The sequence below is a fragment of the Camellia sinensis genome, chromosome 3 (genome assembly GCF_055761805.1).
Source record: "Camellia sinensis isolate YWXY chromosome 3, ASM5576180v1, whole genome shotgun sequence".
Lineage (NCBI taxonomy): Eukaryota > Viridiplantae > Streptophyta > Magnoliopsida > Ericales > Theaceae > Camellia > Camellia sinensis.
This window is the reverse complement of record NC_138963.1, coordinates 151,837,040-151,865,029: the sequence shown is the minus strand read 5'-3', so window position 1 is coordinate 151,865,029 and position 27,990 is coordinate 151,837,040. Positions and strand designations below refer to the sequence as shown.

At 39.6% G+C, this 27,990-nt stretch overlaps 1 protein-coding gene across 3 annotated transcripts in view; it reads right to left on the bottom strand.

The window, feature by feature from the left end:
- Positions 1-996: 996 nt before the first annotated feature.
- The window catches only part of LOC114306004 (histone-lysine N-methyltransferase ASHH2), a 48,587-nt gene continuing 21,593 nt past the window's right edge, over positions 997-27,990 (bottom strand). For 2 of the 3 annotated variants that reach the window (XM_082921162.1, XM_082921163.1), the window contains exons 11-19: positions 23,038-23,094; positions 18,028-18,886; positions 17,877-17,932; positions 17,149-17,228; positions 13,579-13,661; positions 13,380-13,459; positions 12,837-12,916; positions 6,020-6,065; positions 997-2,527 (exon numbers count right to left, since the gene is read on the bottom strand). In XM_082921162.1, the coding sequence (XP_082777288.1) occupies positions 1,265-2,527; positions 6,020-6,065; positions 12,837-12,916; positions 13,380-13,459; positions 13,579-13,661; positions 17,149-17,228; positions 17,877-17,932; positions 18,028-18,886; positions 23,038-23,094 (2,604 nt within the window). In that variant the 3' untranslated portion in view covers positions 997-1,264. The remainder of the gene's footprint in view (positions 2,528-6,019; positions 6,066-12,836; positions 12,917-13,379; positions 13,460-13,578; positions 13,662-17,148; positions 17,229-17,876; positions 17,933-18,027; positions 18,887-23,037; positions 23,095-27,990) is intronic. The other variant, XM_082921164.1, reaches the window with a different exon arrangement.

Genomic DNA, 27,990 nt, shown 5'->3' with positions numbered 1-27,990 from the left:
TGATATTATTATTGATTACATTTATTATACAAGTTACAAATACTCAAAATCATACAAATAATGTCACATCATCTGTTAGTATACTAGTGTGTACAATAATTGGTACATATAGCATTACTCCAACACAATATATTGTTAGGACACGCTACTATTTTGACACAATAAATACAACAACATTGGACCAACTTGTAATAAATTTAATTAAAGTACATTTTTATTGTGCTAAAATAACATTAAAAAAAATACCATACCACTAAAAGATGCTATTTCAGTTTTCACAAGCAAAATGCTAAGTCCCAAAGCATCTTAAGAGACTCAATTTGCCAACTACAAGCACTATACTTTGAAAATGCTGTGTCTCATTTGCAGAAGAAATTTATATGTATCCCATAAATTTACATACATTTTTTTTTTTTAATTAGCAAAAACAAATTTATTGATGAAATAATGGAAAACAAAGGTAGCATCAGAATGAAGACAAGGGCACAAGAAGACTCGCAGCATCATGTGCAAGCACACACCTGAGCAAAGGAAGTTGGTAAGATATACCAACCTAACAGCAGAAAACATTAAAAATAAATAAATAAGCCAAAAGGAGCAAACTACAATTCAAGAGAACAATATCTCACGACGGGATAGGAAGAAACTAGCCCAAACAAAATTATGCAGCAACTTTGAACCAGTAAATGAAACCCCGGAGTATACCAATCAGCAACCCATACAATTACCGAACCGGAAAGAAAGCAACAGAATAAAATTTGCACACCATATTGACTCAAGACAACTAAAAACAATCTCTAATCTTCTGTAAATGATAACCACATCATTCATGGAGTAATCCTCAAATTGGACTTGGCCTTGACCCATATTGCCACTTTAACCTTAATAAGATCGGAAATGCACTCCCAATGAGGTTGAGTATCTTCAAAAACAATCCTGCATAATATAGTAAAATCAAAACACACCAAATCCATGGAGGCCACCGTAGATCAATGCTTTATTTGTCAATTTCATTTTTTATTCAAATAATGAAACATAATGAAAAAAACACTTTTCCTTCTTTGAGGTGGAAGTTTCCAAATCCAAATGACCTCATTGCAGCTATAAATACTGGGGACTTGTAACATAAAAGGAAGGGAAGTTGGGGGGGTTGGAAACTAGAATTCAACTGTTTGTAAAAGCCAACAAAGAATCGGAGGCATATCAGAGGGGAGCACAGGAGAAAATTTAGAAGCTCCTCAAGAGTTTTTCCTATAAACCGATCCTAATTTTGCTGTTGCGGATAAAGCTGAAAAGTATTGTAAGTATTTTGCACTCCAGTCCTTAAATCTTGTAAAAATTTTGGACCTTCAAACCCATTCGCCACGGTTGCTACACCTATGCTGTACATCCCATTTCTTAAATCATTTCCCATGAATCCCCCACCATTTCTATTCCACATCCAGGGCTGTTCTAAATTCGAATTATTCCACTCCTGCTGCCTCGGGTACCTCCTTTCCAAACCATAGGAACTCCTTACTGGTTGAACAGAATGTTGAATATTTCCACCTTGAAACTCCACATAAGGTCGGCTCGCACCAGAAGTGCTCGGATGGTTTTGATTAGAGTGACAAATGGTAGGTTTATTCTTTGTCACTGTGTCACCAGCACAAGGTTCTCTCTTGGCTTGGGGACGTGGGGGTAAAGGTGGGAAAGGACGGAAAGCCATGCCCGGAGCAATAACCCAACTCTCTAGGGTTTTTTCTGATTGAGGTGTCCCAAATTGTTGCACAAGAGGCAATGCAATCCCATAAGAGACGGGCAAACGATTACCAAACTTTCCGTGAGGATGTCCCGCAACTGCTTCCAAAGGACACTTTGCAGGAGTACCATTTTCTCGGAGGATATCAGTAACAGTTAAAGCATTCGATGGAACTGAAGGTGCATTATGAGGTGAAAATCCAGGAGGAACATCAAGAAGAGGTGAAAATCCAGGAGGAACATCAAGAAGAGGTGAAAATCCGGGAGGCACATCAGCAAGTGGTGAAAATCCAGGAGGAACATCAACATCCTCATCAATGTTCTGTTCCTCATCATCTCCCCTATTTTCCATCTGCTGAGGTCCATCGCATGCAACTTTACCAATCTCAAGTGGTGGACCTGAATGTGATTGTTGTAACAAACTAGGCTCAATCTTTGGTTCCTTCTTCTGGGGAGATCTTACATATGTCTTTATCTCTGCTGGCTGATCCCATCGACTCTTTCGCTTGCGAGTTTTTGTCCCGCTGGTTTGGAGATCACTGCCAGAAGGTGCAGAGCAGCTTTCCAGGGTACTGGTATTAACTGAATTTGTTGCAACAATTGATTGGTTGATGCAATTTATTGCTTCTATAGTTTTTACACCTTGATCACGCTGTGATGCTGAGTGTCTATTACAGTTTGAACCCCAGTGAAGTTCCACCTTGCCATTACTCCTGTCCAGGCAGCTGATATGTCTGGCAGACCTAGGAATCCACCTATCTCGGAAGTTTCTTGCAATTTGATGGACCTGTTTGTGCAATAAAATGATATCTAAAAACTCAAATCTTTATTCAAGAAAACATGTTCAGCCAATATTCATACTTTCTATGAGAAAAAATTGTGGAAAGAAAGGGGAACTACATGGGGAAATCTACAATCACTAAAAAATCAAGATAATTCAGAAATAAAAAAGAGAAAGCAAAACGAAGGGTAAAATCTATGAAGCATGGACACGGCAGATTTCATGCCGTGGCAGTGTCTGACACGGGGACACGCCGGGGACACGGGGACACGTCGGGGACACGTACGGGACACGCCGGGTGGCGTGTCCCTTTAATTTAATTATTTTTTTGCAGGGGACACGGCGGAGACACGGCGGAGACACGCGTGTCCACCAAATCTGGACACGCGTGTCCAAATCTGGACACAGAGAGCCAAAAAGAAGAGTAAAGGAGAAGTAAAGGTCTTGAAACAAACCTGGACTTCGATCCAGTCCAGTCGACTTGCTGGCGACCTCCATGACTTCGATCCAGTCCAGTCACTCGCCGGCGACCTCCATCACCTTCGACTTCGACGATCCAGTCGCCCTTCGACTTCGACGAGCTCTCTCTCTCACCTTCTCTCCCTCGCGATCGCGATGGCGATCGATCGCTTCTTCCTCTCTCTCTCTCCGTCGCGTCTTCTTTAATCTGCTGATTCATATATGTATATAATATATAACTATTATTATAATCTGCTCTGCTGGATTCATATATATATATATATATAATATAACTATTATTATTATATTATAATAAAAACTGAAAGTATTATTATTATAATAGTATAAAGGATGCCACAGTTATTATTATATAACTATTATATTATCTATACTTATACATATTAATAAAAATAAATAAACATGTATATAAAATAAAATAAAAAAATTAATTAAAACATATTATTTAAAAAATATAATAAATAAATAAAATAATTAATATGTATTAAAATAAAAATATTTATAAAAAAATTAAAAAATCTGCCGTGTCCCCTGCCGTGTCCGTGTCCCCATTTTTTAAAAATTGACGTGTCCCGTGTCCGTGTCAGTGTCCGTATGCGTGTCCGTGTCCGTGTCCGTGCTTCATAGGGTAAAATAGTATAAGGTGTACACATCCGTTGTAAATTCTGATCACAACTAGCATGCAGGCAAACTTCAAGGTATAGGAGAGAAAAATAATGAATATTAGAGGGTGCAATCACTTTGTTATACAAGAATTTGTGCTAAATTTTACTATTCTCGATTCTATTTGATTCATGATTCAAAAAATTAGGATTGCAATTCATGATACTATTCTCGATTTGACAGCTATGGTTGACAGAAAATTTTGCAATATATAATAGGAAAAAAAGAGTAAAGAAAAAGAAAAAAAGAAAGATAGAAAGAAAGATGGAAGAAAGCAAGAAATGGATAAAGTTAAGAAGACTAAGGTTGCGTTTGGTAGAGTTTTGTAATTATGATTTGAGAGTATGAGTTGTATTTTGAGTTTGTGGGGTTTGGAATTATGATTTGAGTGTAGAAAATTTATTTAGTAAAGAGTTTTGAAAATAGTTTTGAAAAGAGTTTTGATTTGAGTGGGGAATTGTTGATGTGACATTTGATATTTGATACAAAAATTTATAACTCATAACTAAACATACAACTCAAAATTATTTTAAAGCACACAAAAAAAAATTTAAAAATTTCAGAAAATATTTTTTTCGATTATATAAAAATTAACATATCAATTGAAAAAAAAAAAAAATCACTATTCTGGTCAACCGGCCGGACGACCAGTTAGGCAAAATTTTCAAAAAAAAAATTCTGAAAAGCGCGGCTGAGACAGAGCTCTCTGCAAAGTTTTGAAAACGTGATTCCAAAACTCCAACCAAACATCATACTTGAATCAAGGTGTAGAATCATGATTTGAGAACACAACCAAACACAGCCTAATATTTTTTAGCAATTCATTCTAGCTACCAGGCTAAGAAAGGTTACTATTGATGTAAAGATCAAAGATTTGGTTGGTTAGTAGTGCACTAGAGCAATTGGCTCAATAGGATGCCAAATCATAGATGGCCTCACAAAAAAAAATTCACAGATGTGTGTTAGTTGGAAAGACACCTAGTCTTTTTTCTTTTTTCTCTTCTTTGGAAAGGGAAACTACAACTTGCAACAGTGAGACTCGAACCTGAACATCATGCTTAAGAGAGCACCATGAAGCTATTAACCAATTTTTTTGGTCCACATGTTACAAGGATATAATGTTGGACAACTAAGAAACATGTTCATAAAACGAGTATAGCTAAGATAAGGATGCTAATGTGTGGTAAATTTAGGAAAGATCGGATTAGAAATAAATATATCCATAAGTAGTAGTATTACCAATTGAAGATAAGTTAAATAGAGAACATGTACAATGGTTTGGCCATATACAACAAATACATGTAGATGCCACGGTAAGGAAGAGTAATATGATCAGTGTGAGGGGAAGACCTCAACTGATATGGGAAGAATTAAGTCTATTTTTATGTATGCACTATTGGATATCCGAGACGACTAGGAACAGGATTAATTTTCAGAGATCCTCCTGGGATTCGGATGATACAAGTCAGGCTTTTTCTGAACCGGCTATAATTGAGTTCTTTGTAATGGAGAGGGTCTAACACTATCAAAGGTCCCCAAGGAGGCTTCAAGATGGCATATCAACCAATATACAATATATGATTTAAGAAAAAATTAATATAGTAGCTTGTTGGGGAGATTTCATTTACTGGTTTGTCACAATATAGTCATTGAAGAAAAAATTAAAAATGGACTCAGATCACACAAAAATTGCAGCAAGCAAATTGGTTCCTAGCATAGGAAAAGCAAAAGCAGATTACTTGGCTAAGAAGGGAATCAGCACTCAAAAGTCTTGTAAGAGTCAGATAAGAAGTTTTGATGTTTTCAGAAATGAATCTATTTGATCTTTTGTGATTTTCCATCCAGCATCTCATACTTATTTTTTTTAATTTATGATTTTTTGTTTCCATGAAAAGAATATATCCAAAAAAAAGAGCAGAAGACCACAAGTAAAAGTGGAACATGGCTCCATGGCATGATAGTTGATGAAAATGGACAAAGAGACCGCATCAAAGTTGACAGACTATTAGGATCCTTTTAGTTGCAACCCAAATCAATTAGCCTGACAAACAAGTAAGGCACATGCTAATTAGGATCAATCAAGGACAGTCATATAATCAATAGATACATGAAAAGATTGTATGTGCCACACTGCCGCATATTTTTGAACCATGATGATTTAATAGACAGATAAAGTAACATCCTATTCTTATCAGAATCTTTTAGAAGAGGGTATAGGAGAATGGACATATCAGTATCGTAGGTATCTTCTTTCCACAGAGCAATAATCAGATATTGTTTCAGCATGAAGTACATAGAAGTGACTAACATGGGTGCACACTACATGCATGATGGAGACAGCTCAAAGGTATATAGTACCTGTTTGTCATCATGTTCTGTCAATATCAAAATTGATTCCCTAAAGCTGCACAGAAGCACGCATCTCAGGAATAGATAAACAAATCACAAGTCCAATATAAATTGCACACTCACAAAGAAAATTAAATGAACTTTAAGAGAAGAAAGCAGTGTCTGAAAACTGTAATACAGCGATTGTTGGCAAGAGCCAACTAGCATGACTTAAAACTATAATAAGAACAATGAACCTGATATATGTTCATAAGGGGCGATTTCCGACGTAATGTTCTCGGCAGATCAGGCAAGCGGCCCTCGTCGAAAAATTCTTTTCTTAGGGGGCCATTCTTTTGAAGTTGAGGAGATTGAGGAGGATCGGATTGGGCGGCGACATTTGTCAATTGTGGAGCGTGGACAGGGGCTTTGGAGGGCACTAATCATTGGGGGTGTTGAAGTGGGTTGGCTTGTTGAGAAGCTCCGGCGGGCGTCATGCGAGATAGGCTGGTTGGCGTTTCTTGGTAGACTTATTGCTGGCTGTCGTACTGTGGCAGTTTGGGTCCGAGGGGAGGAAAATGGCAGCTCTTCGGTGCAGATTGTGGCCACAACAGGGACCAAGCGAGAATAGATTTTCTTCCCAGATTCTGGTTATGGGGATGGGTGGGAGGGGCTTGCTTTGGTTATTGAGGGGTTTGGTTTTGGGGATGGCTGGGCCAAACGTAGGCAGCAGTTGAAGATTGGGACGGCCACAGAGGAAGTGTCTCAAACGCAGTTGGCAGTATCTCAGGAGGGTGACAGCACTGATGTGGTGGTACCAGGAGGAGGAGAAAGGGGCTGGCTTCGCATGTTGGACAGGGCTCTGGTGGGTAGGGTGGGGGAGGAAGGAGAGAAGGGGCTGGGGGTTTCCTCTGTGACTGAATGGGTGCACCGTTGGTGGAACACATCGGGAAAGGTGGAGGTGTCAGGTGTCGGAGGGCAATATTTCTTGTTTGTCTTCTTGTCGAGGCGGGAAGCAGAGTTGGTATTGCGTCGGAAGTGGACCATTGCTGGATGCGATTTTCTTCTGCATTGGTGGTCACCAACAGCTTTCTGTTGCCGTCAACTGATGCCAGTGAAGTTACAGAGTCAATGGATCCAAGTGTTAGGCCTACCTCTTCATCTCCGTGGGTTGTCTGGGTACTAAGCCATTGGGAATAGGTGTGGCGGCTTTCTGAAAGTGGATGAGACGTTGGATCTTCTGGGTTGTGTTCGATTATAGGTTCGAGGGCTGTCGGACAAGATTCCATCACGGATTTCGATCCGGTGGGGTTCATGGCGTTACTTTTTGCCTGTCTAGTCGGAGGTAGGGCCGACGGTGGCATTTGTGTTACCGACGACAACACGTTGGGGTGGTGGTGGGATGAGAAAGGCAAGTGGGGCCGTGGTGCAGCAGAATCGCCAGAATTGGCTGAGATTTGGGGATCAGCCAGTTGGGGCGAGATTTGGGGGATCAATTTGGGCAAATCCACGCAGTTGTAGGGGAAGGTCAACTTTTAAAGGGCTAGACTAGGGCAAACAATCCACGAGTTTGGGCTTAGTGGAACCTGTATTAATAAAAAAGGCCCAAATACAGGCTACTACGATTAAGGCTGGGGAGGGAGGTCATTTGGGCCTACCTTTGTTAAGGCCCAAAGATGTGGCCTCGCTGGATGTGTCTAGGCATGGGCTGAATCATGGGCCTTGTGGGTCTAGGTCCCCATTAACGAGTCAGGCAGCAGACCCATCAGTACGTCGGGTCTTTCAGGTCCTGAATCATATTATGGGTTTCTCTTTACCAACCAATGGTCCGACTGCTAGTTTGACAGGGTCAACGGCACCGGAGGACGAAACGACTTTGGCATCTGGTTCACAACTGCGACAGGCTAGGGAAACCTCGATGATCGGGACTAATGGGTGGTTGGTGAGGGCTAGGTCTACCGTGTCGGCGATATCAAGTGATGTCATTACTGCTATCGAGGTGGTGGAGCAACTAGAGTCGCTAGGTGTGGTGTCGGGGTTAGAGATGGTGGTGCACAGTGAGCCTAGTGACACAGTGGATGACTCAGGGTGCCCTTTGGAGTCTAATAGGTGTCAATTCCGGCTTGACTTTCCAGTTTGCGATGATGGAGAGGCTCGACCTGGATGGGAGCAATCTGATGGCCTGTCTGTGGAAGGTCAGGACAACTTGTCAATGGCGGTGCAACCTTTAGGTGTGGAAAAGGGTGATAGGGGGATCTTCACAGATCGGCATCCATAGCTGTCCCACAATGTTGAAGATTTGGGCAGGAATGGAGTACCTTCGGTTGAGGAGGTTTCGAATTGGGTGTTGGAACAGATTAGTGATGTTAGTCACTTATTGGGATTGTCTTTCGAAGGGCATGAGGACCATGCGTCTTTTCTCAACGATGAGGAGTCGTGGCGAAAAGGGGTTCCTAGTGCAGAGGTGATCACTCCCGTGGCAAGTGGTCGTAAAGGGATACGGGAGCTTAAGAATCTGGCATGTTCCATTAATTATGAACATGGCGGGTCCACGACAGGACGTGTTTCTCGTAGGAATTGTGGCGAACTGCTTATGTTGAAATGAGGACCAAAATTTTATCTTGGAATGTGCGGAGCCTAAATAATAGAGATAAACGGTTGGCAGTAAAAGCAGTGTTGCGTAGTGCGAGGGCTGATGTAGTTTGTCTACAAGAGACAAAGATGGAAGCATTAGGGGAGGAGGTGATGAGTAATATTGGAGAGGGAGATTTGTGGAGTGGCTACACTTGCCGGCCGAGGGTACAATCGGTGGGATCCTTCTATGTTGGGACTCTCAGGTAGTGGTGAAGAAGGAAGAGGAGGTGGGCGGTTTCTCTGTCTTGTCTGTTTCAGTGTGTGGAGGACAAGTTTCGGTGGGTGTTTACTAGGGTGTATGGTCCGGTGCAAGATGTTAATTGGGGTGAGTTCTCTTAGAATTGGAAAATGTGGCTAGTCGTTGGTCGGAGCCTTGGTGTGTGGGGGGCGATTTTAATATGGTGCGATGGCCGGCAGAGAGGAGGGGGAGTACTAGTGCCTCAAGGTGGATGCGGGCTTTTTATTCCTTTATTGACGAAATGCAGCTGGTTGATTTGCCTCTCCAAGGAGGGAGCTTTACTTGGTCGAATGGACAGAGCCTGTCTCAGATTGATCGCTTCTTGATTTCTACGGGTTTGAAGGAGCATTTTTCGGCTGCTATTCAGCTTCGGTTACCTCGCCCAGTGTTAGATCATTGGCCCATTTTACTTGACAATGAGGGGGTTCGGAGGGGCCCAACTCCTTTTCGTTTTGAGAACATGTGGCTGCACTCAGATTGGTTTTTGGAGAGGGTTTGCGGGTGGTGGACTAGCTATATGGTTACAGGTCTACCTAGCAGTGTCTTAGCTCAAAAATTGAAATTTCTTAAACGGGATCTGAAAGGTTGGAATAAGGAGGTGTTTAGTCAGTTAGAGGGCCAAAAGGCGGAGGTGGTGTCCTTGCTCCAGTCCTTGGATGAGCTAGAGGCTAATAGGGGCTTGTTGCCTAATGATACTACTTACAGGGAGGCCGCTAGAGAAGATTTTGTTCGTATTTCTCATATGGCGGAGGTGAGTTTCAGGAAGAAGTCTCGGTGCTTTTGGTTAAAGGATGGGGATTAGAATATAAAGTTCTTCTATTGGATGGTTAATGCATATCGTTGAGTAAATCAGATCAACAAACTGTGGGTGGATGGTCAAGATTTGGGCACAGATGAGGAAATCAGGAAGGGGATTGTGGGTTTTTATCAGTACCTGTTTTGGCCGCAAGCAGGGGAATGACGGCCAAGGATGGTCGGGGTTTAGTTTGATATGATCTCGGTGGCTGATAGGGAGGCTTTGGAGCGTCCTGTTACCGAAGATCAAGTGTTGGGGGCTTTGCGGATGATGGGTGGATATAAAGCGCCTGGCCCAAATCGCTTTACTTTGGCCTTCTTTCAGCATTGCTGGTGTGTGGTTCGAACAGATGTGATGGCAACTGTCAGGGCCTTTTGAGAGGAGCTTGAATGCGACGTTCTTGGCTCTGATTCCAAAGAAAGGGAGGCGGAGGATATTTGTGATTTTCGGCCTATTAGTCTGCTTGGTAGTGTGTACAATCTTCTTGCTAAAGTTTTGGTAAATAGGCTTTGGCAAGTTCTACAGGCAATGGTGTCTGAGTCCTAGAATGCTTTTGTGGGGGGTCGCCAGATTCTGAATGCAGTGTTGGTGGCTAATGAATGTGTGGATTCTCGAATTTCAACAGGGACAACCAGGTTTGATTTGTAAATTGGGCATTGAGAAGGCTTATGATAATGTCCGATGGGAGTTCCTGTTATATGTTTTGGAGCGTATGGGCTTTGGAGAGACTTGGTGTCAGTGGATTTGGTTCTGTATTTCTACTGTGTGGATGTCGGTTCTGGTAAATGGTTACTCCAGTAGGTTTTTTCCCGACCTATATAGGGGTCTTCGTCAAGGGGGTCCTCTATCTCCACTGCGGTTCATTTTAGTGATGGAGGCGTTGAGTAGATTGTTGGATAAAGCGGTACATGAGGGTTTGTTGGGGGGTTTTATGGTGGGTCCTATTACAGGGACGCCAATTCTTGTTTCACACTTACTGTACGTTGATGATGCTTTGATCTTTTGTGGGCCGGTGACGGAGCAAGTGGGTTATTTGAGATGTGTCCTGTTATGTTTTGAGGCAATTTCAAGCATTCGAGTGAATTTGAGGAAGTCGGAGATGATCCCGGTGGGAACTGTGAACTGATTATCAGTTTTAAAGGTGGTGTTGGGTTGTAAGGAATCGGCTTTGCCAGCTACTTATCTGGGTTTGCCTCTGGGGGCAACGTTTAAGGCCAAGGGGGTATGGGATGGAGTGCTGGAGCGGATTCAACGCCGGCTGGCAGGTTGGAAACGACAATATCTTTCCAAAGGGGGTAGGCTAACTTTGATTAAGAGTGTGCTGAGTAGCATTCCGACGTACTTTATGTCCGTGCATGTTATTCCGGTGTCGGTGGCACAGCGGATAGAGAAACTCCAGCGAGATTTTCTGTGGGGCAGTTGGGGAGACGCTTTCCATTACCATCTGGTGGATTGGGAGCGGATTTGCCAACCAAAAGAGGTCGGAGGATTGGGGGTCCGGAGTCTGGTTATGTTCAACAAAGCTTTGTTGGGTAAGTGGCTGTGACTTTTTGCGTTGGAGCCGGACCGGGTATGGAGACTGGTGGTGGCTGGTAAGTATGCATGTTATTCCGGTGTCAGTGGCGCAGCGGATAGAGAAGCTCCAGCGAAATTTTCTGTGGGGCAGTGGGGGAGATGCTTTCCATTACCATTTGGTGGATTGGGGGCGGATTTGCCAACCAAAAGAGGTCGGAGGATTGGGGGTTCGGAGTCTGGTTATGTTCAACAAAGCTTCGTTGGGCAAGTGGCTGTGGCGTTTTGCGTTGGAGTCAGACCGGGTATGGAGACTAGTGGTGGCTGGTAAGTATGGTTTGGGTAGTAGGGAATGGGGGTCAGGGGAGGTGGTTGGTTCTTATGGGTGTGGTTTATGGAAAGGTATTACTTTGAATCAAGTGGAGTTTTGGGAGAGGGTGAGGTTCGGGCTAGGTGATGGACGGAGGGTGCGTTTCTGGAAGGATAGATGGTGTGGTGAGGCATTGCTAGAGATCAGTTTCCTTTGATTTTCGAAATTGCAGGGGAGCAAGAAGCTATGGTGGCATCATATTTGCGGATTGGGGATGTGGTGATTTGGGATATTCATCTGTGACGGCCGGTCTAGGATTGGGAGGTGGATCAGTTGTTAGATTTATGGGATTTCTTGTATAGGTTGGGGAAGACTGGGGTGGGGGAGGATGTTTTGGGGTTGAATGTTGTGGGGACTAAGGGGAGCTTCTCTGTTTCGTCTTACTACCGGAGCTTGGTGGGTGAGGTGAGGCGGGATTTTGCTTGGAGGAGTATTTGGGTCCCAAGGGTTCCTTCTAAGGTAGTTTTCTTTATGTGGACGGCGGCTTTAGGACGAAATCTCACGATTGATAATCTAGTACGACGCGGTCATTTTTTAGTCCATCGGTGTTGTATGTGTTGCGCTGACGCGGAGTTGGTAGATCATTTGTTTTTGCATTGTCCGGTGGCTAGTCGTCTGTAAGGACTCATGTGCTCTCTTTTTGGGATAGCTTGGGTTCAGGCGCGCCGAGTCATGAATATGTTGGGGAGTTGGCGTAGAGCTTGGGTTGGTCAACGTCAGCGGCATGTGTGGTCCTTGGTGCCTTTTTATTTGATGTGGTTGGTTTGGTTAGAGCGCAATAGGCGAACTTTTCAAGAGGTCCACCACAGTGTTTCGTGGCTTGAGAGTCGTCTTCTTACAGTCTTGTATAGTTGGATGGAGGAGAAAGTTGATCCTGATTTGTTTGAATTGTTAGATTTTAGGCTTTGGTAGTCTCCTTTGCAGTTTTGTATTCTTTGCATCATGATGCTTCCGCAATGAAGTTTATTTTATTTATCAAAAAAAATATAATAAGAACAAGTGAACATTCGATTGTAAATTATAAGCGTGTGATCAGTTGGAAACACCAGCTACAAGAGAGAGAGAGATAGAGAGAGAGAGAGAGCAGGATTTCAAGGAATAAACTAAACATGTATATGTAACAGATAACAGTTAAAAAATACCAAAACAAACTAAAAAATAGCAAAAAGAAAAAGAAAAATACCATGCAAAGAGAGAGGAAGCACAGATACTCTCGACTCAGAAATATTCAAAGAGAACAAATCATATAAAAAAGTGAAGCAGTTCAATAAAAACTTGGTTGATAAGATTTTCTAACCTCTCCACCCCCGGATAACGGGGGCCTCCAGTAATGTGTTCCAATGTAAGTATCTCCCTCACAGCCAGGTACTCTAAAACCTGCACAGAAAACCATAAAGAAGTTGCTGCATTTTCTTCCAGATTGCTAATAGGTTCCAATTGTAGCTATTCAATTGCAATTTGAAAACATAGTAGGAAATAATTATGGCTCATTTACTGTGAACCCATTTAAGAATTGGTTGAACTTCAGAAAAAGAAATCAAAAACTATATAATTTATTTATGCTGGTATTAATCCCAACAAAAACCAACAAAACTCTCTCAAGATGATAGACAATTTCATTATCTTATTTTCAACAACTCACTGCAGTCACATCTAGTTTGGTGATTCTCCAAATTCATCCCAACGGAAGCCTTTCCAAGACCTAAACTTCCACACATTGACACAGCCAATATGACATCTTGCTGTGCCAAATTCCAAAATTATATCCAATTGAGTTGTTTATTTTCAGAACATGAAAAACCAGTAGCCACAGGATTATAAGCTTTGCAAATGCACATACCTTAAGAAGCTTTCGAAGAATTGGAATCTTATTGAAGTCCCTTCGGTACTGCTTCATTATGTTGTGTAGCATCTGCAAACCTAGAAAGCAAATCAGAAGTCATTTACATGAAAAGGGTGTCCAAACCATAGTTTAATTACATCCATGACAGAAAAGCAGAAAATTGCATGAAACAAAATATATATATAGAAAACACTACCATTCGTGTTGATTATATCAACCAAAACCATTCGTGATTTTGTTTTCAAGAGTCCATCAAGGATCATAGAAAGATCTCGATTGCTGCAAATCAAATGTATACATTAATGAAGGCAATAAATAATTTGAATAAAACAATGAGTCATCTGAACTTGAGTAAGTGAATCAAATTATCAGAAAAGATTGCTGTAGAAATTTAATGTATAAAGAGAAATGATTGTATTATTGATTGTTGTATGTTATCTATTACAAATGGTGAGGGGCTCCTTATATAGGAGATGTAGTGGAGTAGGTGGTAGTAGGTGGTAGTGGTAGGTGTGTAGTAGGTGGAGTAGGTGATGGTAGGTTTTAACAGCCCCCCGCAAACTCAAGGGGGATAGGAACTAACCAACTTGAGTTTGGAGAGAGTAACAAAACAAGAAAAATAATCTGAAAAATAAAAAATGGATAGGGGACACTGTATGGTCGTGTCAGACCGTTGTAGAAGACTGTATGGTTATGGCAGACCGATGTAGAAGACACTGGCTCGTGTCGGACCGATGTAGAAGACAGTTTATGGGGTCATGTCGGACCGTTGTAGCAGACAATGTTGTGACAGTTGTTGTGACAGTTTACGGAGTCTTGCTGGACCCTTGTAGAAACTAACCGGAATCAATGTCGGGACAGTTTACAGAGTCTTGTCGGACCCATGAAGGAGCTAACCGGAATCAATGTCGGGACAGTTTACAGAGTCTTGTCGAACTCCTAAAAAGTCGCACCCTCAAAAGGTGTGCCCAATCTGTCAAAAGGCGTGCCATCAAAAGGCGTGCCCAATCCATAAAAAGGTGTGCCGGACATTATGGCGAAGCGCGTGACTACCTTGGCTTGCGCGCCCATGTTGTCGTCTAGCGCCGAGCGGCGCACGATACGCGTGTCTGCCTTGGCTATTTAACCAAGACGGAGGCTGAGGCTGAGGCTGAGACAAAAACCTGCTAAAAAACCTCTGAAAAACTCTTCGTGTTCTGAGAGAGATACTCTGGAACACTCTGTTGCCCAGAAAATGGCTTCTTCTTCCCGACCTCTGCTCACTCTCTTTCCCGACCTCAACGAGTCCACAAGAGAGATAACCGGTGCAGTTGCCCGTGAACCTCAACCAAGCGCCCCTGAGTTTGCTCCGCTGACCTTTCCTATGCGGTCTGTGGAGCAAAGAATGGCAGCACAAACAGATATTGAGGCCAATCAGTATACATTGAAGTCATGTGTGGAGACCATGACGGCGGTCACAAACTTGTCGCACCGGCTTCAGAGTAGGACAAATGAGGTGCAGCAGTTAAACGCCCAACTGGCTCTGCTCCAGCGCATGTATAAGGATGCGCGAGCAGAGACAAGTATGCTAAAGACGGAAAATAAGGAGCTGAAGCGGAAGGCCACCGTTATGTTCCGATTTGGAGGGCCGCCATATGCTGCAGGAGAGGAGCAGGGAGTAGTGATCGTGCCCAGTGGAGTGGGAAACACGGAGGCAACACCGTCAAGGACCGCCCAGGACGGAGGCAAGAAGAAGAGACCGGCGGCAGAGTAGAGAAGAAAAATCCCGCCTGTGGATGTGGTTGTTTGGGTTTTGTTTGTGTTTTTTTTTTATTTTATTTTATTTTTTATTTTTATTTTTATTTTTTTATCTTTTTTTTTTTTTTTTTGTGTTTTGTGGTGTAAAATGGTAATCGGGGTTGATCCCCGGCATGAAGAAATGACAAGGGTGTGGAATGTTTGTGGTGTTATTTTGTGTTGTTGTTTTGTTTAAGAATAAAAATAAAATAAAATAAAACAACGGATAAAGAAAATAGATAAAAATATTTGGGGATGGGCCATATGAAAAACATCGGTTTTTTTTTTTTTTTTTTTGGTGGAATATAAAAAAATAATAATAAGATAATGGAAAAAGGGTGATGCTCACTAACGAGTTGTAGAATAAGGAAATATTGATGAAAAAGAAAGATAGAAAAAAGAAAATAAAATAAAATAAAATAAAAGTAGGGATAAGGAAAATATATTATAATAAAAAAATATAGATATATATATATTAAAATAAAAGAAAAGTGTGAAATAATCGTGGGTGGTGGATGTGTGATAGATGAGAAAAAGAGCGTGGGTTCATATCCCACAGCTGTCACCAACACAAACCTGCAACAAGAAGAATCTTTTGTTGCTTTTCTTATGCATCTTTTGTCTACACACTCTGAGTCTCACTGCAGGTTCAAATTCAGGAGATTGGTTGAACCATGGCGGTGATATATATAACCAGAGACATGCCCATGGAGAATCCAAGATCAGCCCATCAACTGTTTCAAACCTAAGTCTCAAGTGGGAATTCAAAACAGGGAAAGACATAAGTGCAACACCTGCAATATTCAACGGCACGCTCGTTTTCTCAAAAATCTGTATCTTCTTGCAACAAATCGAAGCGCTATCCAGGGCACCGGACATGGCTGTCCAAGAAATGGCAGAGTTACAAGCAAATGTAAGCTTAAAAACAGAGCCTTGAACTTCATCATCAGAAACCTCTTGAATCAAAATCGCCGGCTGATCATCCTCGGAAGCTTGCTCTATCAATTTGATAGGCATAAACACATCTTTCATATCAAATCCAGCCTGTGCATAGCTGAGTGGTAATGAATCGTAGTGTTTGCGGATGTTGGAGACGAGCTTCTCTGGAAGCTGACTACCGGGATAGAGTTGAGTCAAGTTCCTCACAACGCTGCCCCAGACGACTTTCCGGCAGCTCTCGATCCGAGACTGCGGCGGCGGAGGCGAGTCACGAGCCGAGTCGAGATTGAGTGAGTTCTTGAGTGAGGCGATGGCCTCGGAAACGTTGCGGCTCAGCCTCTGAAACCGCTTTTGCATCGCCGACGACTCCTTGACGCCGGCGATAGCGGCGGCGGTGGCGGAGGAAGAGGAGGACGACGACGACGACGATGAGGGTGTAGACGAAGTGTTCGACGAAAGTCCCAACCGAGTGGGTCTTGTTGTTGAGCATACAGTGGTGGTGCAAAGGCAAGGCTTTTGCTCCTTGATCTTAGAGCAGCACAGCTTTGATGGAGGTGTGTTTGATGTGATTGCACCCACGCAAGAGCTCAGCTCTGTTGGGTTGCATGTCACTGCCATGGAATAGGTTGAGGTCCGGCGGGCAGCTAAGGTAGGTGAGGTTGCCGCCCGCCGGGGAGGCGAAAATACTAGGTTCTAAACCTGCTCTGATACCATGTAGAAATTTAATGTATAAAGAGAAATGATTGTATTATTGATTGTTGTATGTTATCTATTACAAATGGTGAGGGGCTCCTTATATACGAGATGTAGTGGAGTAGGTGGTAGTAGGTGGTAGTGGTAGGTGTGTAGTAGGTGGTGGTAGGTGTAGTAGGTGGAGTAGGTGATGGTAGTCCATCAAGGATCATAGAAAGATCTCGATTGCTGCAAATCAAATGTATACATTAATGAAGGCAATAAATAATTTGAATAAAACAATGAGTCATCTGAACTTAAGTAAGTGAATCAAATTATCAGAAAAGATTGCTGAATGCAAAGCAAGATAAAAGATAACCTTTGAATTGCTTCACCATTGCCACTATCACCAGAAGTTGCAGTTTGAAGAAGAAGCATCAAGTAGCCTTTGGAGGCATCCTGTTGAAAAAATAAGACACATTTAAACATATTGAATCCATGTCATTAGACATGCATCAAACATGATAGCAAATAAGGATACACAAGTGCCAGTTGCACAGCGTAAAATACTTGAGAAAAAGCACTAATGCAAAAATTGAAGAATTGCTTCTGGTTGTTCAATCATTTAACAACCAGATTCCTCTGATAAAAATGAAGTTTCCCAAATAACATAAATTTAACATTGATATTTCTAGAGAAATTCATGGAAGAGAAGCTACCATGAAAATGCGCAGGAATACATTGACCCAATATAAAAATAAACACAAACAGGGAAGAAAGGAACAGTGAAGAATGATAATAAGATGCACCTGCAATAAGATCTAAAACATCTGACTTTCATTTATATATTTTTTGGATTAGTAAAACAACATTTCACCCCACATTCAATGGAGACTAAACTGGAAGTACTTTTTTAGTAAAATGACCTCTGAATTTTTGGACTCACAACTGTCAAAAAGCACATGAAAGCACATAACAATATGATGCACACAAACATATAACTTCGCAAGTTCCATAATCCATAAACAATGTCACAGAAAAAGAAAAGGATAAAAAAGAAGAAAAAGAAAAATACGTTCATTAATACATGAGCAAAAAACTGCTTACTTTTCTTTTGCTTATTCCCCCATCAGCATCTAGCAACCCATTTAGTGTCTCCTCAACTACAACCATTAAGGGACAAAACAACATTATTGCAATTCCTTTTATGTAACATCCTTAATAAAGAAAAAAAGAAGATGACAGAAAATGGGCATACCATATTCAAGACGACCATTTAGAGAACCTTCCATTATCCTTTTGGGTTTATAGGGTAGCACAGGAGATTTGTTAACCATCATATCGGGTTTATGAACATTCACAGAATTACTGTTCAACTTTCCCTTCTTAACCGAAGAAGACAAGCGGGAAGTTTTCATGAGAGGATATGACTTTGAAGCACACCGGTCTTCAATTATGTCAGAGTTGCACTTCTTCTTAGCATCAATTGTATTAGATAATGATTTGTTGCTAATGACAATCAGTGCAGAAGTCTCTAATCTTTGAACAAACTCTTGCTTAGCATTAGAGATGGTTTTTCCCATCATGTCATCTAGTTGTGAAGAAGTTACAACTTGTTGAACAGAAGGTGGTAGCTTTTCCACTGAGTTATCCATTGCCAAAGAAATTTGCAAGCATTCACCAGATGCAGATTTGTTCAAGGACTTTCTTGTAGGAATCTCCAAGTGCTGAACAGCAGTTGCAGATTTATCAGTTTCATCTTTTACCAGTATCTCTGCAGTTTGTAGTTCTGTGGCAATCTCCAAGTGCCCAACAGCAGTTGCAGACTTGTCCATCTTATCTTTGTTTCCTATTGTATGGTCTGTAATTTGCACTGCTGTACTCTCAGAGGAACTGGTTGAAGATAATAATTTTTTCAATTTATAGTCAGGTTTACCATTTCTATAAACCATTACAGGTTCAGGATATTCTTCATCTGGATCACACTGAACAACTACTTCAGTATTTAGTGGATCACCACCTATATAACCCCGACACTGAGATGAACCACAGACGCATTTTTTTGCAGCAGCTCCAAACACCCGTACAAAATTATAATCAAATGTCACTTCTTCACCCTGACACAACAAAACTCCAATGCTAAGGTTATAAAGTATGATGAAAGGATTCACAAAATCACAGAACAACAAGCAAATTTAAAAAAGTTGAATGTGAAAGAAATATATATGTATGCAGTTACAAGCAATCTATTCAAAGAAAATAGAGTCCAGCAAAGTTCAGGTACCACCAAGTGCAAACTAAAGTCCCAAGTTTCTTCCTCTTTAGGTAAAGGCATGTATGAAGAGAGCAGAGAAATTCTATAATTCATTCTTTAGGTAAAGGCATGCAAAAAGAGAGCATAGAAATTGCATCGACATTCCTACTTGTAATCAATAATGTTGCCAAGTGTCTTGGGCCGACACTTCTGACAAGCATAGAACCGTGTGGCATGGCTCATGAAACTAAACAAATCATGTATGTAAAAAGGAAGCAAATACTTTTCTATGAAGCTCAACCGAACAGGCAAGAAATTGACTTGGAGACAAAATTCTTCAAATATTTAAGACTCAAGGGAAGTGGATATTAGATGATCCTCAAAATTTCTTTTGTGCCAGGCAACGCTGAAAGTAAATTGTTCTTCAAAGGGAACACATAAATCTTATTCTCTTGATATTCATCTTATAGGGGAGAAATTATTGATAACTGATCATCATAAAGGGATCTACATGTAGTATCATAACCATTGATGACAATGGTGGTGCAGAAGTGCGAACAAAAATGAAAAACCTTATTAGGTTGGGCAAAATAACTTAGATAATACAATGATGAAAGAAAAATAATGTAGATTTAAAACTAGTAATCCCTCCTAACTTTAAGAATTAGTGTTATGGTGCATTTGTTTATTATTTTTGAATAAAATACTTATGTATATGAGATATACTAAATACATAAAACTACTATATATTTTGTGTCCCCCACATGTGGTGTCTTGCATTTTTTAAAAATTTCCGTGTCCCATTTTCATGTCGTGTTGTGTCACATGTCCTTGTTTGTGCTTCTTAGACTACAAGCAAGCATTGGCCTCTGGCTACTTCCACCCTGACAGCTTCAGATTTTTGGGGCAATGGGATGTCCACTTAAGTCGGATGGGAGTATATCCCAGCTGTCAAAACACGGGAACATAATCCCAATAAATTAAGAAATACAATACACGAAGGTCAAAATTACAAGAATGCACAGGTAGTCTTGCTTGTGGAGAACACAACATGGTTGAACTTGCGCGTAACAAGAGCCTTAGACGAGTCTGACAACCAAGATGCGCCAACTACTTCTTGAGCTTATTTTCTATTCACCATGGTTTTCGTCTTCATTTCCACGATCTAAACCTTATGGAATTGTATCAATTTCTCATTTAAGTACGGTAAGAATAGAGCTTCTTTTTTCATACATATGCATACTAAGGATCAAACATTGAAACATAGTATAGATTCTTTTTTTTTTTGATAAATGAATTTTTATTACCATAGCATCAAGAAGATGCAAAAAGAATACAAAACCAACCCTACGAAGAGCAGGGGCCTAACTAACTATAGCATCAACAAAGTCTAAAAGAACAAATAAATCAGGATTCACTCGTCGTAACACCCAGCTATACAATATACCTAGGAATCGAGACTCTAAATGGGCTAAGGACTGAGCGCTTCCCTGAAAGATCCGACAACTCCGCTCCAACCACACCAACCACAAAGGCGCCAATGCCCACACCCGCCGCCGCCGCTTCCCAACTCGACCACCCCCCCAACAACGCAACACATCCATAACCTGCCTCGGTTGAACCCACGCCACACCAAACAGAGAGAAAACAAGCACCCACAAACAAGATACAACCGGGCAATGAATCGGCAAATGGTCTATTGTCTCTGCATTCGCACAACACATACCACACCAATTAACCAGAATATGATGCCGACAAATCAAATTATCAATAGTCAAGATCCGACCAAAAGCTGTTGTCCACACAAAGAAAACCACCTTCGATGGAACACTAGAAACCCACACACCACGCCAAGGAAACACTCCCCCACCACCAACATACAAGGACGAATAAAAAAACGAGACTGAAAAAACACCTTTTGCCCCAGGGACTCCCCAAACCACATCATCCTCCCCCTCTTGGTCTAACCTGGACCCCATACAAAAAGGTCATCAACTCCACCAACTACCCTACCTCCCAATCCTAAGTATGGCGACGAAGAACAATATCCCAAACCAACTCCGTACCATCTCTGGCCAAACAAGAAGCCACCAACACCTCCAGGTCCATCACCAACCAGTAGATCAAAGGAGAACGATCGTGAAGGGTAACCTCCCCACACCACTTATCCTTCCAAAGCCGCACCCGAGCTTCATTGCCTACCCGAAACTGAACCCACTCCCAGAATTGAACCCTCCCCAACCAAATCCCTTCCATAAGCCACACCCATGAGAGCCTCCCACCACCCTACCTAGTACACCACTCGCCCCTCCCCAACCCATACTTGGAAGCCACCACCTTGTGCCACAAACGGTCCCGTTCCTTAGAAAACCGCCATAACCACTTTCCCAACAAAGCCAAATTAAACTTACACAGCCTTCGCACCCCCAACCCCCTAGCCTTCTTAGAACAACAAACCTGCTTCCAATTAACGAGATGATACCAAAACCCCCCACCATCACTTCCCCACAAAAAATCACGCTGCAGCCTTTTCAACCGTCGAGCCACCAACACAGGAATGACATGAACTGACATAAAATAAAGTGGGATACTACCCAACACACTCTTCACCGAAACATAGTATAGATTCTGGGAAGACCCTAAAACTCTAGAAGCTTGAAAATAAGACAATTGAATTTGTGTGCAGTAGTGGAATGTAGAAAGCCAAGGTTCTTGGAAGTAGGGCTACGATGTGAAGGTCCTAAACATTTCATAAGCAGCTAGCTTACTAGTCATTCGATTTATTCATTCTCTCTCTTCGTCATATTTTAAAGATTCAGATTAGAAGGTAGAACAAGGACGTTTATAACTTATCACAAAATTGTTTACTTATGCAACAATTCATTGATTCAGACACACATCCACTGCTACTTCCAGCATAGTCAGGCCTCATCTGTGCACATGACACTTCAAGGATTCAGAACTAATTCCACAAAGCTGCTGTTGACCGAGAGATACTCTTCCCATTCAAGAGTATAAAGTTTTGGCAAATGTCAATGCAATATCAGCAAACCAAAGGCCATTCTGGTTAAATCTTTAAATAGGTTCTAGTTAATCAGAAAAAAATAGGTACTTTTAGGGTTCAAGTAGGATTACTCCCCTTCCTCATAGATTGAAAGTCACAAATTCCTTCATCACATTTTTCTTTGCACTATGGATTTGGGCATAATAATATAGCCATATCATGGGTAAAGGTTTGGTGAGTTGTGTTACATGGACTCTTCTATTTCCACAAAGTACTCGTCTCAACCGGATGTGACAAAAGTAAGGGAGTGAAATATGTGTCCAACACCTGTACTCAATTAAGACACTTGGATCCTCTATAGTAGTTTTTTTTTTTTTTGGATAACTTTTATTAGGGTTTCCTAGAATGCCTATAAATATGCCATTATGTATTAGGTTTATCTGACTTGCTTAAATATTGAAGAATTAAGTTACTGAATGCTATTTGTAGAGTGTGAGGATACATGTTTTTTCTTTTCTCGTGATTTCAGTGGACTTCTTGTACCCTTGTTCTTTTACCTGCTTGCTTCTAAATAAATTTCTTTTGTTGCTGATCCAAAAAATAAATAAACTGGGATTGCTCCCATTTCGCCCCTTCATTCTTCTTTTTCTCCCCTATATTCTCAGTTTCTCCTCTTTTTCTTCCTCTCTGATTCTTTTTCAACTACATTGGTATGTTGGCCCCTTTAGTGTGCTGCATCACCTAGACTCTGGGGTTGTGAGATTTTTACTTCTTTAGCAGTCTAGGTTTCTTTGGGTCTTGGCATATGGCATGCTCATGCCCGCCAGGGGTGTGTTTTGGGCCTTATACCTTACAAAAATTACCATTTTCAATAACTCAATTCAGAATTTTGCATCCAAAATCAACATTCAGACCAACAAAAATCACCACTGATGCAAATGATTTACAGCCATTTTGAATTCAATCAAAAAGCTAAGCATGGAAATAACTAAGGTGTGTAGGAATATTACCTTTTTAATATCTTTTAATGCAAAGAGTCCAATGCAAACTTCTCCATTCACCATCCACTGTTTGAGAAAATTCCAAAAACAAACTTAATGTTGTCATAATAAATATACATGCAGGTGCATAATATACGTAAACATGTAAATGTGTTTTCTAGAAGCTGCAATTCTAGCAACCAGTAGAACAATCTACCAAATGAACAAAGTTGAAGTGTGCAACTGTGTCCAATCACTATCTCGTGTCTAATGCCCAATAAATAAATAAATAAAATAAAATAAAAACCCATTTATTTCCCCAGAAATAATGAAACAAATCTAGTAGTCATATCTCAACTAAAAAATCACCCCACATTAAAACTATCAACAATGCTAGGGATAGGGGCACAATGAATTACTCCTTTCTCACATGGGGTGTGGGGCCCACATCATCACAAGGCACCCATATGAGAGGGGAAGTAATTTAGTGTGTAAAATTTTTTGTGCCAATATCTTCGCTCTTAAACTAATCAGTACGGTCCAATAAATTAAAGCATCTCAACACATTAACATTATTTACAATATGTTAATGAGGAAAATAAGTGCATCTAGTGAACACTGTATTTCTGCTCCTCCTTCCATCTGTTGCCATATGATATGAGGAAATATGTCAGCCCCTAAAGGAAAGCAATTATAGAAGGGGGACCATCACCAAAATAAGGGGTTCAAGGAGAAGCAAAACATATCACACAATACATTCTTCTACTTAATGCATTTTGCATAAAAACAAAAACAAAACCAATATACAACAACACACAAACAAATAAGGAACAAAATAGAAACACAGTGATATCCTGAAAGACAACCATCTTATTTCAGTGCAGATGGTTATTCAAAGTGCCATCAAAAGTGCAGACGCCAAGAAGCACAAACACTTCTAAGAAGGCGGTGTATCAATGTCGAACTCTTAACACTCATCAAACACATCCCAACACACATTGGATACTTCCAATACATGTCAAACACACGTCCAAACATGTCTTATTATTTTTATAAAAAAAAAAATTAAATAAATAAATAAATCTACTCAAACCGGCTTTGTACATTTAAAGAACACACGTGCTCATCACATAAGACATACATGAGACATATTATAATTTAAACAAAATAACGTAAGATCTAATGATAAAAGAAACATAATGCAGACTTATACCAATTAATCAATCATCCTTTCAACTTTAGAAATTCAATTTATGATATATATTTGTTTTATGATATATCTTTTAATCAACTTTGAACGCAATATTCAAATATATGACATATAATAAATTTATAAAATTATACATTTTGTGTGTCCACTATGTATAGTTGTCCTACGTTTTTGAAAATTATCGTGTCAGCATTTCCATGTCCATGCTTCTTAGTGCAGAGGACTCTCAGTGTCACTTATTTTGATCAATCCACTCCATCTATCACCACACTCATGAGTCCTTTTGGGAGTAACTAAATCTGACTTACCACATCCTACCTCCAAGGACAAGACAAACATTTTTATACAAGTAAAGATATTGCTAAAGCACAGTGAAGGGGTAACACAAGAATAGACAAAATATGCAAAAGGCCAACAAAAAGGAAGAATTAAAACCAATAAAAGCCTGAACCTAGTGCACAAGACTCTCACCAAATCAGTGTCTGGGATTGAAACTGAAAATAGAAAAAAATTATTACAATGCCTTGTATTAGAATCTCCCAAAACCTTGTGAGTAGGACAGGCTAAATAATTCATTCATCGAATACATCTTCTTTTGTGATCCATTTTATGTCAACCCTAATTAGTTATCAAAAAGCATACTTTACATAAGGAACGTCATTACCTTGCAACCTTGCGCTTCCTGGTAACCGAGGGGAATACCTTTACTCTCTTCGCACGAACGGTAAGAAAAAATTCAAGCTTCTTCAATACCTTTCAGAAGCAAATGCCTTATTGGAAATGAACTCCCGAACATCTAATATGGGACTCATTGATTATTTTCAGTAGTATTGGTTGACACATACTTTTGATGGCTTTGGTAAAATCAATATGTAGTGGTAGCAAAAACTTTCTATTTAAGGAGTCACTTTGGCATGGAATAAATGTAACGACATCATCTAATGGTACTACTGGGCTCCATTAGAAATGTTAGTCAAAGTGTTGGTGTTAGAAGAACAACTTCTATGACTCTTTAAGGTGTTTATTATAATGCAATCACATGAATTTTGTTGTTTTCTCTCATTCTAGACCTATCTAGCCATGAATTGTTTATTTGAAAACAAGTAAATTTATTTTAATTAAAATAAATTGCACTCCCAGGTGATGACTAGGAGCTTTAATTTTGTATTATATCTACACTTCCTAGAGATCAAAGTTGCAACTTATCCTATGTTCCAATTCCCTTTACTTCGACATTATGCACTTTTTTTTTTTTCTTTTCTTTTTTTAATATGTAAACTTATTACACTAAAGCGACATACACGGTGTATACAAAGGAAACAAAATTGGAAACAAAAGCCTCCTATATATCTACATGAATGTACAATTTCCCAAAAATAAACAAAAGAGGATAAACAACTTATCAATCTTAATCCCCACTTTTGGGGATGAAATATAAGGGCCTATCTTTTGTATATGACTCTATATAAAGCTATTATCAATAATATTTGACTTAGCACAATCATGTCCTTTCTCAAGACCTCAAACCACGCCTTTCATAACCTAAGCACTTGCTTTTTTGGAAACTTTTAAGTGGATAAAATCACTGCATAAAGGCATATAAATTGGGTCAAGTTGTATATAGGCTAAACCATCTCAATCGAACTTTCCAAATCTTAAATTCAATATATGCCACATCTAATCTCCCAAAAATATATTTGCTTCCTAGCCCATCTTTTCTTGTCAACATATCTCAATATCCTCATTTCATGTACACTCATATTTTAACCACATGAATTCTCAAGGGCCTAAATGACACTTTATGCTATAATAATATTTGTAGGATTTCAATAGTCATACCATACATCTAAAGTACATTTCATCCATCCTACTCTACATGTGTTACCAACATCCTCCTTAATTGCCCCTTTCATATTGATAATATACATATGGTAATGAAAATGCTCACTCTTGGGCATGGTGGTTAAAATCAAAATCCAACATATGCTCAGGTCAAGGGTCTCATGGATCAGATCAAGGATCATAAGATTCTACTTTCCTAGGATCATATACCCGAAACAAGTCAATAACTACGAGATGGAGTCATTTCTTCATTGCTCTAAATTTATTAAGCAATAAAAAAATAACTATGATAGATTTTCCAAGTAGAGAATCAAATTTTTTAACTCATACTAATGTCTACAATCTTATAAATTCCACTCAATTGCTATTCCCTGAGTTTCATCCAGTGATTCATATTTGAATATCAAGATAATTAGTATAGCTTAAAATATCAAATATGCTCCTCAAATAATCGTTAGAGTGCTTTCATCCATTCATCAAGCATTTACGTAGTCTATAAAGCCTCATTAAAGAAACTAGTCAACAAGTTCATTACACATAAACAACAATAACGTCAGTCTCCACCTCGATAATAATTTCATTTTTGTTTTTCATCACTTTCCAAAAGCAAGAAAGTATGACAAACAGTTTCCCACTCTTTAATTTGAACTTCAGGTTACCTAAAATCTTGGTATGTCTATCCTTAGTCATTGTTGCATCATTGGCCAAAGAAGATGGGAGTAAGAATCAAGTTAGCATGTATTCCAAACTTGATAGTTTAGGGGCTCAAAATAAAGATAAGTTCTATATCTTTCTCCACATAAATAACAATCTATAATAACCCATTTCTATAAAAAGCATAACACTATCATTATGGTCACAAACAACACAAAATACAATGCATTTATATATATACATCCAAGTAAGGAGAAATCACTTTTATATAACCACTAAAATCCATATTGCACTCCCTAAGTAGAAATTTTGGAATTCCCCTATTTGTATGCATTAAAATGTTTTTGGGAAAAATTCATCAACTAATCTTCACCACAATTCATGTCATTCGGTTAGTTAACCTACTCCAAAATGCCAACTAATATTTTCCCTATATTTATCCTACATTTGAGTAAGCATAGAAAATGGAAATGTTTTTTTTTTTTTTTAAAAAAAAAAAACTGAAAATACATATAAGTTCTTGGAAACATAAATTAAAATCTATCTACATATCAAAACCTAATAATTGATTAATTAAACATATTGAAATTTACAAAATCATTCACATAAAAGAACAAGTGTAAAATAAAAAATTAAAACCAAAAATAATAGTGTTGCTAGAAAAAGAAATTGTAAAGTATTTATAAAAAATTAAAATATAAAAACTCAATTTAATTCGACACAAAGTAAATGTAAATGCAAATGATTCTAAAAGTATGTAAGATCCCAAAAAATAAGGTCTAAAAATTTTCTTAAACAACAGTAATAAAGTATTATAATGTTAGTAAAAATAATATTGATTAATGTAGTAAAATATAGCCATTTATATTTTTCTAAAAAAAAATTGTGACAACATTTATGAAAAATTATAAAATGATATTAACACAATTTATTGTATCAGTATATTGACTCGTGTTTTTGGTGAGTTTCGTTGTGTTCCAATCTTTTTTGACGGAAACACAACAATTTCATTAATCGGCCAGTATTTCGTTTCGCTCTGTTAGAAAACATATACATTTTTGGCTGTTCAATGGAAACAAATAGAAGTTGTGTTCCCTGTGAACAGCTCAAGCCATTTGATCAATGAGAATGCTTCACCTATGTAGTAAACATATTGTTGGGCTTCAAAATTAATATTTGTATCCTGTTTTAAATCACAGTTGTTACATGGTTTAGTAGAAAATGTAGCAACTAGGTTTCTTCTCTTAATATAAAAACAAGCTTCCTCGCCAAGTCAA